This window comes from Colius striatus, chromosome 1 (genome assembly GCF_028858725.1).
Source record: "Colius striatus isolate bColStr4 chromosome 1, bColStr4.1.hap1, whole genome shotgun sequence".
NCBI classification, from domain to species: Eukaryota; Metazoa; Chordata; class Aves; order Coliiformes; family Coliidae; genus Colius; species Colius striatus.
Window position 1 is genome coordinate 205,657,179 of NC_084759.1, and position 14,865 is coordinate 205,672,043.

Consider the following 14,865-nt stretch of genomic DNA (forward strand, 5'->3'; position numbering starts at 1 on the left):
GCTTTAGCTCCCTCCACTACCAAGACCTTACCATGCAAGCTCAATACACATCCCTTTATCAGTGTTCCCAGTTTAAATATCCTGCAAGTTTCCCACCAGGTTCTGTACTGTGGCACGAAGAGATATCAGTGCACAGGTTTCTTTCCCTTCCAGGTTTCCTGTAGCTCATTTGTTTAATTAAAGTACAAAGAGAATCTAAATGTTATGTCTTTGCAAAGAAATGAAACCCTTCTGCAGGTCTGTGTTGACAGTGATTGATTTTGTTGTCTTAACCCATCACTATCTCTTTTGTGAGTAGATGTCAAAAGGCAGGGTAAGATAGGAGCAGAATCTCCCCATTAATATTCTGGTGTGGTTGGCCAGACAAAAGGACCTGATTGAGCATATTATAGTAGCTCAGAACTTGGCAGAGGGAGAAAGGAAAGAAAAGTCATGCCTCTATTTGTATAATTAGTTTTTAAAGCTCTGAAGGCTCTCTGGCACTGAGGTGAGTGTGAAATATGCTGCCCTTGTTGCTTTAGTAAAGGTTAGCCTTCGGTTCATTACTGAATCAGATATGATGGTGATAAAACCCAAAGATGTATCATTTCCAGGTTTGCCTTTGACAAGGAAAAACAACCCAGAAAGAGCCTCAGATCTGGTCACGCTCGAGTTTAGGGTGGAAATGGTTGGGTTTCGGTGCAGCCCTGCAGGGGTGGCAAGGGACAAGAGCACTGTGGCCCTGAGGGAAGCCAGGTCTTTGAGGCACTGAGGGAGGCATGCTGGCAGTTCACAGGGCAACACATCATTTCTGGGAACCCCACGTTGGTGTGAAGATCACAGCACAATGCAGATTATTCTGGTGGCAGGTCTGAGGTACCAAACCTGTGTTAGGAGTGGGATGGTGGTTTCCCTCTCACCTTCTGACTCCAGCAAGCTCCTTAACACCAAACCTGGGGTCAAATCCTCAGGCTAAAGTTAATGAAGCAATAAAAAACTGATTCTCACAAGTTGTATATACCACATGACTTTTTCCTGCTCTGCTTCTGGGGGTTTTAGTGTCTGCAAGGTGCTCCAGCTGCCTGCTGCTTCCTCCCCTGCATCTCTGTTCACTTGAGGATGTTTGTCCTCATTTGCTCTGCACCAAAAGGATGGGGTGTATTTCAGCAACGTGGCAGGATACCTGTGCAACAGCAGATCCTTCACCAAATCATCCCCCAATGGCATTGATCAGAGCAGTTTCTCTGTCCCAGCTTTTTGGCAGTGTGAGGTGACTGGTTGGACTTGATCTTAAAGGTCTTTTCCAACCAAAACCATTCTGTCACTCTATGATTCTATGAACTGCTTGTTAGGATCTCTTCCCTTGGTTTCCATTGCTCATCCTCTGGCTGTGTTCCCAGTGTAAAACTGGAGCCTGCTTTGGTGATACATCACTGTTAGACAAGACAAAGTCAAGCTGATGGAAGAGAGCAGGGCTAAAGGGTGTCCCCTCAGAAGGCATGAGGGGAGTGAGAAAGGTACCCTCCAGTTTTGGAGATATATATTGAGACTGTGTCTTGGCAATCACTACCTCACCTCAGGGCATGCAGCACATCTCCTCTGTGCCCTGGGAGAGCACATCAGCCTTCCAGTGACAGCAAAGACACAAGAGTTACACTCCAAACAGTGAAATCTCCTCTCTTTTCCTTTACATGGGGGCAGAGTGTGCACGGCTGATGGTGGCTGTTCAAGCACATCTCTGCATCAAACAGAAAGCTTTGCTTAGCCCTGGGAGCAAGATACAGAGCTAAAGGAGACAGTCTGAGGCATGAGTTTGCACCTCAGTGAATTCATTAGAAAGGCTCCCATGAGCTCTTTTCCCCAGAGGGTGTTCAAGGGCAGTAAAGAGATTGGTCTAGTGCTCCCAGCGCTGGCCACAGCTTGAATTCCTCTGTTTCCAAAGGAATCAATGTGCTGTCAGCTTCTAATTGCATAAGTAAACACTCTGCACAGGCCCAGAAGGCAGATTTGGGAGTGGGCTGGGACTGTTTGTGTTGGCCCATGATGTGTTTGCCTCGCTGCAAAGGGATGGCAGAAGCACAGAGTTCAGGTCCTACCTTGGGGTAGGGTGGTTTCCTTTTGTTGCACCTCTCTTGCCAACCAAAAAGCACCAGTCAAAGTTTCCATCCAAAGCAAGTGTCAGGTTGTTCCATCTGCTGTCTGGTGGGGTTTGTAGTGTTGGAGTTTTCCATTACTTTTATTCTCTTTTGCTGTCTTTCTCCTGCAGCGTGGTTCTTTCCTCAGTGTTTGATGGAAAGCTCTTTCCTTCTCTTTACCTCCTAGCTCTCCCTCTTCAGTTGTAGCTCTTCTGTCTCTTTCTCCTTGTTTCTTTCTCTCTCCAGAATACAAGATCTCCCTCTCCAGTTTCTCAGGCTCTATTTATCATATTGACAGCACTTTTAAAGGGTGAAAGGATGATTTTGGAAGGCTGTAGGCATGGTTTTCCCCCTCTGCTGGGACTCTGAATCGGAGCACAACGAAGGTTGTGAGTAATTTCCACTTGATGACAGTCTGCTCCTTTCTATGAAACGAGTTTCTAGGTCTCTTTTTTGGATCATATAGAAAAAAATGTGCCTGATCATGAGCACAACTGATACCAAATCCTATTGCTGCCAACAGTCTCACCTGAGAAGTGTAGAACTGAGTGAGCACCTGGATCTTCACGAGGCACCTCCATATCCAAGAAGTTTCCTCCTGCCTTTGCCTGTCTTGTGAAGGCAAGGAAGTTTTGGAGGATTTCAGCTGGATTTAGGGGGTTTTTGAGGGTTACATGTGTTTTGAAACCTGAATCCAGGAAGAATCTTTCAGGTTTGGGTTCATTAATCCTACCACTTGCATTGTCTATTGAAACAACAGTGATGCCCAGCTTTGCCAATGTACTTTTTTGGGGAGGTGATGTCTGTGCCCCTAAACTGTGTTGCAGAAATGGAAGGGGAAGGCAGAGTGGAAAAAAAAATGAAGATTCAGCTTCTCCAGAAAGATTTAATAACAACTCCTGCTTTACTAAGATTAGGTATCACCAAATCACATCATCAGAGCTCCTCCAAGACGCTTCCTTGTCCGCTGCGATAAACTGCATAATGCCAACTTCACAAGACCAGAATATCCAACTAAACTTCAGTGAGAAGATGCTGTTGTGATGTTACAGCTTGGAAATTGTCAATTAGGGGTGGCTGCTTTGTGACAGTGTTGTGACCCATCAGCAGAGATCCAGAGGTGCTGGGGAGCGCTGGCGCAGAGATGCACAAACAAAATGTTGAGGCTCTTGCAAATCCCAATCCACCTCAAATCTGGGGCCTTTTCTTTTGTAGGATGAGGCTAAGATCTTCAGTCCTTTAAAGCTGATTACCTTAAGGTTGGCAGGGTGAGTTTATATCCACGTGGGTGAAGCAAGCAGCTACCTGTTCTGTCTTTCCTTATAAACAGGAAGATAATGGGATACTCTGTGAATTAACCAAGGGGAAATCTGTCTGCCTGGGTGGTTGCCAAGCACAGTTTTTAAGCACAATCTCCAGGCTGACTTTGTGGCTCAAGCACAGGAGAGGAAATCAGACGGGTTATAGCAATATCTGTGTGTCTTAAATACATGGAGAAAGGGACTGACCCAAAATAAGCTGCAATGAAACTGAGGCAAATGCTGTCATTTGGATGTGTACCATGTTCTGAGGCTGTGTCTATGCTATACTGTACATCTTTTCAGTGCTTTATGTTAGGCAGTAATTGTTTTCACTAAGGTTTTCATGGATGTTCAGTTTAATGTGGTTTTGGTACAGTGGCATGACAATGCAATAATCCTTATTTTGCCAACTCTTCCTAGAGCATTTCCTTCTTTGTCCTGTTCACACTTTAACAGGTATTTTACAGGGATTTCTGTGAGCTCTGCTCGCTGCTCTTAGCTGTGGGTTAAATCCATTTTGTGGCTTCTCTGCACCTGATGCTCAGCAGAAAGCATCTCTGACTTCTGCACCCCAAAGGGTGTGAGAAAGGACAGGAGGTTCAGTCTGGGACAGTGTGTTCCTTGGGGGACACCCAAGGGGCTTGCTTGGTGTCCCCCCCTCCTCCTCCAGCTCCATTCATCCCCCCAGCGAGGTTATTCCTTGATGTTATTTACCAAAGGGATAATTAACACTAATTTCTTGGCAGAGAAAAGGGAGAGGAGCAGTAAGTGAACGTAAAGCAGCTGCCAAGGCTACATCAAAGACCTCCTTCTTCATCCTGCAGTATTGATGTGGACACTTGGCTGCTTTTCAGCCCTGCTGTGGCACAGTCAGAGACGTGGACACTTGGCTGCTTTTCAGCCCTGCTGTGGCACAGTCAGAGACGTGGACACTTGGCTGCTTTTCAGCCCTGCTGTGGCACAGTCAGAGATGTGGACACTTGGCTGCTTTTCAGCCCTGCTGTGGCACAGTCAGAGATGTGGACACTTGGCTGCTTTTCAGCCCTGCTGTGGCACAGTCAGAGTGCCTGAACTGGTCACAGGTCATCTTGATTTATCACACATCCCTGGCCTTTCTTCCCTCACATACAAGTTTCCCATCCTCTGGTGTATGAGCTGCAATACAGCTTGAGGGGAAGCCACATCTATTGTCATCAGTCTGTTTCCAGACAGTTCAGCTCAGTAAGTGGTTTGATTTTATTACTAGTTCATCCCTTAAAACCATCACCATTGCTCTCAGTTGCTGGAGGGGAGGAAGGGGAAGCTGCTCTGGTTGCAGAAGACTTTGTTGTGGGATCAGGACACTGGCCTCTCGTGCAGAAGATGTGCTCTACACCCTATACAGTGTCCACAAGAGTGGATGTAAAGCTGATGAATTGCTGCTCACTGTGTTTGGAAAGAAATTAAAACATAGAGAAATCAAAATGGTTTAACCAAAGAAAACAAAATGAGGTGCTGAGTTAATCTGAGGATTAAGAGAGTGGAGCCATCCTGCTCTGACAGGGCAGAGATTTCAGAGTGAACCAGTGCACACCAGTCCCATGGCAGCTGAGACTAAAGGGCAGCAAAGAGGTGTGGCTCCAGCATCAGATATCAGAGTGAGCTCCCACAGAGGAACTGCTGGACAGTGAAGAAAAGCACTTGGATTTGCTTTATTTGCAGTGTGATTGATACCACACAGTATTAACCTCCATCTTGAGTGTGGGTCTGTGCACAGCTGCACCCATCACAGGGGGGCAGAGCACTGCCTTTTGCTGCACTCCTGTTCAACACTCTGTTATGAACTGCTTGGTTATGAGGGTTTTTCTCTCCCTTTCTAAAATATATCATCAGTTGGGGGTGTTGGTTGATGAGAGGTTCAATGTGACCCAGCAATGTGTGTTAGCACCAGAAAGCCAGTTGTAGCCCAGGCTGCATCCCCAGCAGTGAGGGTTAAGGGAGGGGATTGTCCCCCTCTGCTCTGCTCTGCTGTGACCCCACTTGCAGTGGTGCCTCCAGCTCTGGGCACCAACAGCAGAAGCACATGAACTGAGAGAGTTAGGGGTGTTGAGCCTGGAGAAGGCTCCAGGGAGAGCTTAGAGCAGCCTCCAGTCCCTAAAGGGGCACAGGAAAGCTGGAGAAGGACTTTGTGCAAGGGCCTGGAGGGACAGGACAAGGGCTGATGGCTCCAAACTGACAGAGGGGAGATCTAGGTTGGATATAAGGAAGAAATTCTTCATTGTGAGGGTGCTGAGGCCCTGGCACAGGCTGCCCAGAGAGGCTGCCCCAGCCCTGGCAGCGCTCAAGGGCAGGTTGGATGGGGCTGGGAGCAGCCTGGGCTGGTGGAAGGTGTCCCTGCCCCTGGCAAAGGTGTGTGGAGCTCTGTGATCTTTAAGGTCCCTTCCAACCCAAACCATTCTGTGATTCCATGGCTGGAAATTTCCATCTCCAGGTGCTCACCAAAAGTTGCAGGATCTTTCTTTGTTCTCAGAAGCTTTGGCAAAGTCCAAACCAAGCTTTGTGGGCAAGGTAGGATGGGCTTTGGGTTTTCAGAATGTGATACTTCAAACCAAGGGTACCCAAAACCTCACAAATTAAATGCAGAAGGTGGTTATAGATCTCTGTGTGTGTGCTGGCTCTGCCTTAGAGACACACATACAGATAGAAATGTGACAAGTTTTGGCTGAGAAACTGTGTGTGAATCAAAGGTCTGGAGATGCTGTTTTAATGCAGGTATTCGAAAGAGCAGCTTTAAGGTTGGTTATTGAGTTGATTTGGATTTGTTGTATCACTCCCATTCAGTAAAGACAAAGAAAGGCATGTAGTAAACATTCTCTCAAGCAGGCATCCAGAACACCAGTGAAAACTTGCTTCAGGGAGACCTTCACTAACAGCAGGTTTAAACTGAAATGACAGGAATCCACCAGAACCCTTTAAAGTTGTCTCCTAACAGGGAGTAAAGCTGCTGAAGGTTGTCTCTATTATAGGTTTCAGTTTGTGTAAAGAGTGAATTGGGGTTTCTGCAGTCAAGGCTGTGTATTAAAACGATGAAATATGTTTGCTGCCCTTTTGATACAAACCTCTGTTGTTTAAGAGTGACTGGCAGGATCACACTGATTCCATTGTAGAGTGTAGCTTCCCATAGAACACCTTCTTTTTCTTCCCAGGAGCAAAATTAGGAAATACACCCTGTTTAATATAATACAGGCTTTTCCCAGCCTGCCTGAAAGCCCTGTATTATTCATGCACAGGCCAAAGAAGTGCCAAAACCCTTTCTCCTTGCATGTGGGAAGGCAGAAAGAGTTGTCCCTGTGATAAAATGTGATCACAGTTGTGGGCAGCAGCGTGGTGGTGACTCCTCATTTAACAGCTCCCAAATTGTGGCTCCCCAAAAAAGTGCTTTCCCTGCAGCACTTTGTATTGGTGAGCAGTGTTAAGTGCTGGATGCAGTTGCCAGTGGGGTTTGGTAGTCTGGGTTGACAGGAGTGGTTTGATGTGAAGGGAACAAGTCTGTCTGTGAATTGTCTTCTCCTCCATGGGAACAGAAGAAGAGACCTGAGTGTTTGTTGGTGGGAAGAGCTAAGTCAAGTGTGTCTTGTTTGCTGTAGAAGTCCATAACATGTTTTACTTGAAAGAAGGATCGTGCTTTACCAGGGAAAGAAAATGGTGTAGCCTTGCCTATGAGCCTGTCCACACAATTCAACCTTGTACTCACCTTCAGATGTCCATTTGGACTTTGGTTGAGTTGCTCTTCTGTCCTCAGTCCTCACAGCTTTGTAGGCTTCTGTGACTGGTAAGGGAAGCTTGTCAAGGGCTTTCCTGAACTTCAGAAAGGATTAAATCACAGAATCACAGAATGGTGGGGCTGGAAGGGACCTTTAGAGCTCATCCAGTCCAACCCCCTGCAGAAGCAGCTCCCACCTAGATCAGGTCACACAGGAACGTGCCCAGGTGGGGCTTGAAGCCCTCCAAGGAAGGAGCCTCCACACCCTCCCTGGGCAGCCTGGGCCAGGGCTCCCTCACTCCAACACTGACACAGTTTGTTCTTGTGTTTAAATAGAACTGTTTGTGTTCCAGCCTCATCCCATCACCCCTTGCCCTTGTCCTTGTTGAACCTCATGAGGTTCCTCTGTGCCCAACTCTCCAGCCAGTCAAGATCCTGCCCCCCAAAAAGCTGAAAGAAGTTCTTTCAAGCTGTGTAATTGCTCCCTCCCATGTCAATGTCCATCTTTTGCATCCAGATTTCGCTTTCTCAACAGCTGTCTCCACAAAGAGCATGTTTGGTTATGTCCCAGAGGTGTTTGTGAGGCACATATTCTCATCCCTTTTGCAGGTAGAGGAAGAGACTCTGGACTGATCTAGGTGAACCTGCTTCTGCAGGGGGCTTGGTCTGGATGATCTCTAAAGGTCTCTTCCAACCCTTTCCATTCTATGATTCTGTAACTTTTGTGTTCCATCAGGATAGAGAAAATCAGGACACTGTTTCTCCCTCTAATTACAACATCTCCTGGCTGAAACTAAGAGCATTTCACTGGAAGACTCTAAGTGATGGCACATTTAACGTGGTCCTCAGTACACTCTTCCCATCATTAGTTGCTCTTTCTCGTGTGAATTTGCATTCCACTTTCATTTCAACTTTGCAGATCTCCACATCCTGTCATTAGCTCTTTTATGAACTTACAATGAGGAATCATGCTGCTGAGCATAATAGCTGCAAGGAGCTGCAGCAAAATAATCCCTTCAGTGGCATTTTACGTACCATCTAAGCATTTTTATTGCCAGCATCTCCCTGGATTTGTGGGACTTCACTGTTACTTGAGAGAAAAAAAAAACAACCAAAAAGAACAACCCTGAAATGGTCCAAAATTGCTCAACTGGATTCATTAAAGGCAAAAGAAAAATAGAAATAGCCTTCATTAAAACAATCTCCTCAATGATTTTCTTGTGCTTGACAATAAAAACTACGCTGCCTGAGGCTGTGTCCTGTGTACTCTGAGAAGGAATCCATGGGCTGTGCTTGAGACACAGCAACATCTCCAACTCCAGTGGACTCTGGCAGTGGTCATTCAGCTGTTGTTCCTCTCTGTAAGGTGGGGTCAGTTTGGATCTGCTCTGGCTATCGAAATCATATGCAGAGTCCTGCAGCTGGGAAGGAACAACCCCCTGCACCAGCACAGGCTGGGGATTGACCTGCTGGAGAGCAGCTCTGCACAGACACACCTGGGAGTGCTGGTGGATAATAAACTGACCATGAGCCAGCACCGTGCCCTCGTGGGCAAGAAGCCAATGGCAGCCTGGGGGCAGCGAGCAGAGTGTGGGCAGCAGGTCAAGGGAGGTTGTGCTGCCCCTGTGCTCTGCCCTGCTGAGGCCTCATCTGGAGTCCTGTGGCCAGTTCTGGGCTCCTCAGCTCCAGAGGGACAGAGAACTGCTGGAGAGAGGCCAGTGCAGGGCCAGCAAGATGCTCAGGGGACTGGAGCATCTTCCTGCTGAGGAAAGGCTGTGGGACCTGGGGCTGTTTAGTCTGGAGAAGAGGAGACTGAGGGGGGAGCTCATGAATAGTGACAAATATCTCACTGGTGGGTGTCAGGAGGTTGGGGCAGCAACAGGACAAGGGGTGATGGGATGAAGCTGGAACACAAACAGTTCCATTGAAACACAAGAACAAACTGTGTCAGTGTTGGAGTGAGGGAGCCCTGGCCCAGGCTGCCCAGGGAGGGTGTGGAGGCTCCTTCCTTGGAGGGCTTCAAGCCCCACCTGGACACGTTCCTGTGTGACCTGATCTAGGTGGGAGCTGCTTCTTCAGGGGGGTTGGGCTGGGTAATCTCTAAAAGTCCCTTGCAATCCCCACCATGCTGTGATTCTGTGAAACACTTGTTTTTCACCACCACTTTTTAACCAGGTGCTGTCTCTGTGCACGTGAGATAACTCACAGGCTGAGACTCGAAATCGTTTGTCACTTTGTCATGGCATGCCACAGATTTCTTGTGGTAGATGGTGTAGGGGAAAAAAAACAAGTGAGTCAGGGATTGGATGAGCTGATTTACAAGGAAAGATTAAAAGCACCACATGTGCATTATTTATAGATATCCCAGGGAGACACAAAAAGCACCTGCGTGTCTCAGCAAGGTTTAAATGCTGAGGGGAGGAGAAGGGTGGGAGTTGATTGGGATGAAGTTGGTAACTGTCAAGAATGAAGCAGGGATTAAAACAATACCTCCCTGAGGTACAGATGGCATGAACTGCAGAATATTCATGGTAATGAACCATCAAAAACTCCACCAAACAACATTATTGAGACCACACTGGACCAGTTCCTCACTGACTGGTGTAGCTATGGTGTAGCTGATGTCTCTCTCTCAGCCTCCTGTGCTAGTTTTTGAAGGTGACTTTGGTTTGTATTTCAGGGCTGCTTTTGGCAAAGAGTCAGAAGTTCTCATTGGCAACCTGGGAGATAAACTCATCCCTCAACAGGAGATCCTGCGGGACGTCAGTGACCTGAAGGCCTTGGCCAACATGCACGAGAGCCTGGAGTGGCTGGCAGCTCGCACCAAGGCAGCCTTCTCCAGCCTCTCAGCCACCCAGAGTAAGTAGCTCCCATAAGAGAACCTTTGCTTTAGAAATGGAAGCCAGCAGAAATATGTGCTACTAGCAAGGGTGGGCATCTTTTGGTCTTGATTTCAAAGCAGGTTTATGGGAGAGGGAAGTGGAAAGCAAAGCAGCTTCATCTCTTTCTTCCAAGAGGATGCTGTGGTGTGACATCTGCTCAGACTGCTGGGTACCACTTGAGGGTGGCCAGGAGAATCACTTCTAATCTAAGCTCTGAAGAGCCTTCCAAGGCCTGAGCTTTTCAGCTGTGCCTACTATGACATTGCACAGGAGCAGGTATCAATGCCAAGACAGGTTTCATTTTCTTCATAGCACCCCTAGCTCACTGGATATGTAATAATATATCTGTGTGATAAATTCAGTAGAGAAATGGAAGAGCTTTTTAATGAGGAATGCCCTAGCATGCATATCACTGGGACACTGCTGCTCAGCCTGCAAAGGCAGAAGCAGCTCTTGGTAAACCAAGGTGTCAGGAGGGCAGAGACAAGGGAGCCTGGAGACACTGCTTCTGCTCAGTGATTGTTTCACTTGTCTGTGCTTCAGCGTTCTCTCCTTCCCCCAGGGAACAGTGATCTTTTTTCTCCTGCCTAGAAAGTGCCAGAGATTCTAGTAGTGTTGTTTCTTTTCTCATGGCTGTCATTGGCATTGTCTGCACGGGCTCACATCCAGAGGAGGGATTGTGGCTGTGCCCCAGAGGTAAGGCTGAGCATGAGCAGACCCCAGCTCTGCTGCTGTCCACCAACACCTTACCACTGTCATTAACTCAGGAGGAGTCACCTATAGCTCAGCTGGCAAGGGGGAAAGATTTTCCTAGAGCCAGGAGTTTGAGTCTCATCTGTCTACTGAGACATTCCCACTATCTGTCCTCTGTCACAGGCTGACCCTGAGCTGTGCATTTGTTAGACCACTTCATATTGCCCTAGATCCCTGTAATAAACTCTTGTGTGTTTTACAAACATTGAACATCCCCTTTTGTCCAGGGATCCTATTAAATGCAGCTGCCTCAGGTGAGGGAGAAAGCATGATGAGGAGCAGAGGAGAAGTGCTGCATAAAAAAAGCCACACAGCTGAGTGAGATCCCAGAACACATGATATTGTAGTGAGGATACACAGCATCTCTGCCATTGTCATGCAAATAGAGTCCTGAGGGACTGCACCCCCAGAAGAGCATGACTCTGGGCAGCCAGGTCTGAGCAATCCTGGGGATTTGGCATCACAAATCACTTCAGCCTCATTTTCTGGGAAGCAATGGGGGAAATGAGATGGTACCAAATAGAGTCATAGGGTTATATATGATGTATATATAGGATCTGGGGAATTACAGTCTGACATCAGTGCTGGGGAAGGTTTTGGAGCAGATCATCCTGAGCACCATCATGAGGCACATACAGGAACACCAAGGGTTCAAGCCCAGTCAGGCTTTGTGAAAGGCAGGTCATAGAATGGTAGGGGTTGGAAAGGACCTTTAGAGATCATCTAGTCCAACCCCCCTGTTTGACCAATCTAATCTCCTTCTATGACAAAATGACCCACTTAGTGGATGAGGGAAAGGCTGTGGATGTGTCTTCTGGACTGTAGTAAAGCCTCCAAAGCAATCTCCCACAGCATCCTCCTGCAGAAGATGTCTGCCCATGGCATGGATGCACCTAGATTTTGTTGGGTGGAAACCTGTCAGGATGGCAGGGCCCAGAGAGTGCTGGGGAATGGGGTCAATACAGTTGAGGTTGGTCACCAGTGTGATCCCCAGGGCTCAGTGCTGGGGCCTGGTCTGTCCAGCATCTCTGTCAGTGATCTGGGTGAGGGGATGGAGGGCACCCTCAGTCAGTTTGTGACACCAGGCTGGGTGGGTGTGTAGAGCTGTGTGAGGGCAGCAAGGGGCTGCAGAGGGCCCTGGGCAGGCTGGAGCCATGGGCACAGGGCAATGGGCTGAGGTTGCCCAAGGGCAAGGGCCAAATCCTGCCCTTGGGCCACCCCAAGGCCAGGCAGCTCCAGGCTGGGGCAGAGGGGCTGGAAACTGCTGCAGGGAAAGGGCCTGGGGGGGTTGGTGCCAGGGGCTGAACAGGAGGCAGCAGCGTGCCCAGGGGGGCAAGAAGGCCAGTGGCAGCCTGGCTGGGCTCAGCAGTGGGGTGGCAGCAGGCCCAGGGCTGAGGGGAGCCAGGAGCACTCTCTGACACTCCCTGACTCCTGCAGGGAGCTGGGGGTCGGGCTCTGCTCCCCAGCCATGAGCAACAGCCCCAGAGGAAAGGGGCTGGAGCTGCCCCAGGGGAGGATGAGGCTGGAGCTGAGGCAGAACTGTTTCCCTCAGAGGGGTGTCAGCCCTGTGCCAGGCTGCCCAGGGAGCTGGGGGAGTGCCCAGCCCTGGAGGGATCCCACAGCCCTGGGGTGAGGTGCTGAGGGCTGTGGGTCAGTGCTGGCTGTGGCAGGGTGAGGTGAATGGTTGGACTCCAGGAGCTCCAAGGGCTTTGCCAACCCCGATGGTTCTGTGATTCTGAGGGGAAAAGTGGGGCTTGGGTGGAGTTTTGAGGAATAAAGGTGAGTGTCTGGTGGAATTCTGAAAGGAAAGTGTGTTTTTAATGGAGTTTTGAGGGAAAAGGGAGAGAATTGGTGGTCTTCTGAGGGAAAATGAAGTAAGGAATGACAGGACAAGAGGAAAGGGGCTGGAGCTGCCCCAGGGGAGGCTGAGGCTGGAGCTGAGGCAGAACTGTTTCCCTCAGAGGGGTGTCAGCCCTGTGCCAGGCTGCCCAGGGAGCTGGGGGAGTGCCCAGCCCTGGAGGGACCCCAAAGCCCTGGGGTGAGGTGCTGAGGGCTGTGGGTCAGTGCTGGCTGTGGCAGGGTGAGGGCAGGATTGGACTCGATAGGTTTAAAGGTCTTTTCCAACCCAACTAATTCCATGATTCTATCTCCATTAAAATAATTGTCCCTTGACAGCAGAACACCTCTGGTTGACCCACAATCCTTCTTATAACTCATCTCTGGAGCAGGACCTTTAAACTCTTTACTCCACGTGTCCAGCATCAGTGTGTTGGGGGTCTAGAAGGTTAATTAAGATTATACAATCAGCTGACAATTAAGACCTAAAATACTACACATAGCTTTAATATTCCTGTAACCCATACATTGAGTTCTGAGTACCTGAGTGAAAAGATCAACTGCTGTGCTCTCACAGAGTGTATTTTAGAAGATTCTGAAAGAAATAAAGCAAAACCCAGTGGAAAACACTATCAAAGTTCAGGAGCCAAATATTTATTCACAGAACTTCAGTTACTGGGAGAGTTCTTGAGGCTGAGGAGTTGAGCCCTGACAGTCAAAGCTGCTCAAAATAAAACCATCAATTATCATCTCAGCTCTAGTTGAGAGTCAGATTTCATAATAAATCAATATTTTTCCAGACATAAAAGGGCATGAGCATGACTTTCAGGCTTCTGAGAGGACGCTGCACGCAGCACTGAATAAACATCCAAGTAACCAAGTGCAGTATTTCCCTTGGCAGTGTCCTCCTGGCAATAAAAACTCATCTTCCTTTTGTAATAACTTCATACCAATGCACTAAAAGGCCTGTACACAAATGCCAGGAGGATCTGAAGCAAGAGGAAGGAACATGCAGTGTTTGAAAGTGATAGAGGCTGTTGACCTCTGTAACTGAAACCAGGTGGAGTGTATCTCACAAATGGCACGTGAGCAGAGCTGACTGCAGTCTGTGTGGGAGACACAAAAAGTGATGCCCTAGGGCAGAGGTGGTGGTACAAGTCAGGTGTATTTTTGAATCTAAAGCAAGGGGATGGAATTCTTTTGGGGAAGAATACAAAGAATAAAACCAGAGGTGAGGGAAAAAGAATGGAGGTGTCCTTTTCCATCCCACATGGGCAGGAGGAGCAGAGCAATGCAAATGTGCTCAGACTGTGCTGGGAGGAAGGAAAATGAAAACTACCTATTGTTTCAAAGGTTCATACAGTTTTAATGCCATACCAGTCAACTGTCATAGCAGTTGCTGTGTCTTTTCTGCTGGGGTTTGATCATCTGAATTTCTGAGCATCTCATTGCTGGGAGCCACAGAATATTAATGAGTGTCAGGGGGAGGGAGGAAGGGAAATAAGTGACTGAAAGCAAAGCTTTAAATAAAAGGGAGTTCTGCCACACACTGAAGCTCACCAAATTCAGATTCAGGTCACCTTAAGTGCAGCCAGCTTTGTGATGTCAGCATCAGTAACTGTGACTTTAAGACATGCCCACATGAAAGCCAAGCATTCCAGTCCAATGCAACTGGAGTCTTCTGGTTCATCATAAAGTCACAGAGTGGTGGGGGTTGGAAGGGACCTTTAGAACTCATCCAGTACAACCCTCCTGCAGAAGCAGGTTCACCTAGATCAGGTCACACAGGAACGTGTCCAGGTGGGGCTTGAAGCCCTCCAAGGAAGGAGCCTCCACACCCTCCCTGGGCAGCCTGGGCCAGGGCTCCCTCACTCAAACACTGACACAGTTGTTCTTGTGTTTAAATGGAACTGTTTGTGTTCCAGCTTCATCCCATCACCCCATGCCAACAAGCCATTGGTCACCCAGCTCTCTTTTTGGGTAGCTGACTTTGTGCAGATGGCAGTTAATACATTCCTTTGACCAACTCTGTCTTCTCCTTGGACTGGATGCTACGTTGAAAGCTACATGCTTGAACAAGAGCAGTAATCATGAATTGGTGGCAGTGGTGGGGTTTTACCTTCCATGGGTAGCACATTTTGAGCCAGTGCATGATGAGGACACTCATTCCAGTCTTTGATAATTTCTCTTTTCCATCCCAGCACTTGAGACTGAATTTGTATCCCATTCAGGGCATC

The 14,865-nt window shown here is 48.2% G+C and overlaps 1 protein-coding gene across 1 annotated transcript in view; it reads left to right on the forward strand.

Annotated features, from left to right (window-relative positions):
* The window catches only part of EXOC4 (exocyst complex component 4), a 457,325-nt gene that overhangs the window by 382,536 nt on the left and 59,924 nt on the right, over window positions 1–14,865 (forward strand). Inside the window, exon 14 of the mRNA XM_062020282.1 lies at window positions 9,838–10,016. Within this exon, the coding sequence (XP_061876266.1) occupies window positions 9,838–10,016 (179 nt within the window). The remainder of the gene's footprint in view (window positions 1–9,837; window positions 10,017–14,865) is intronic.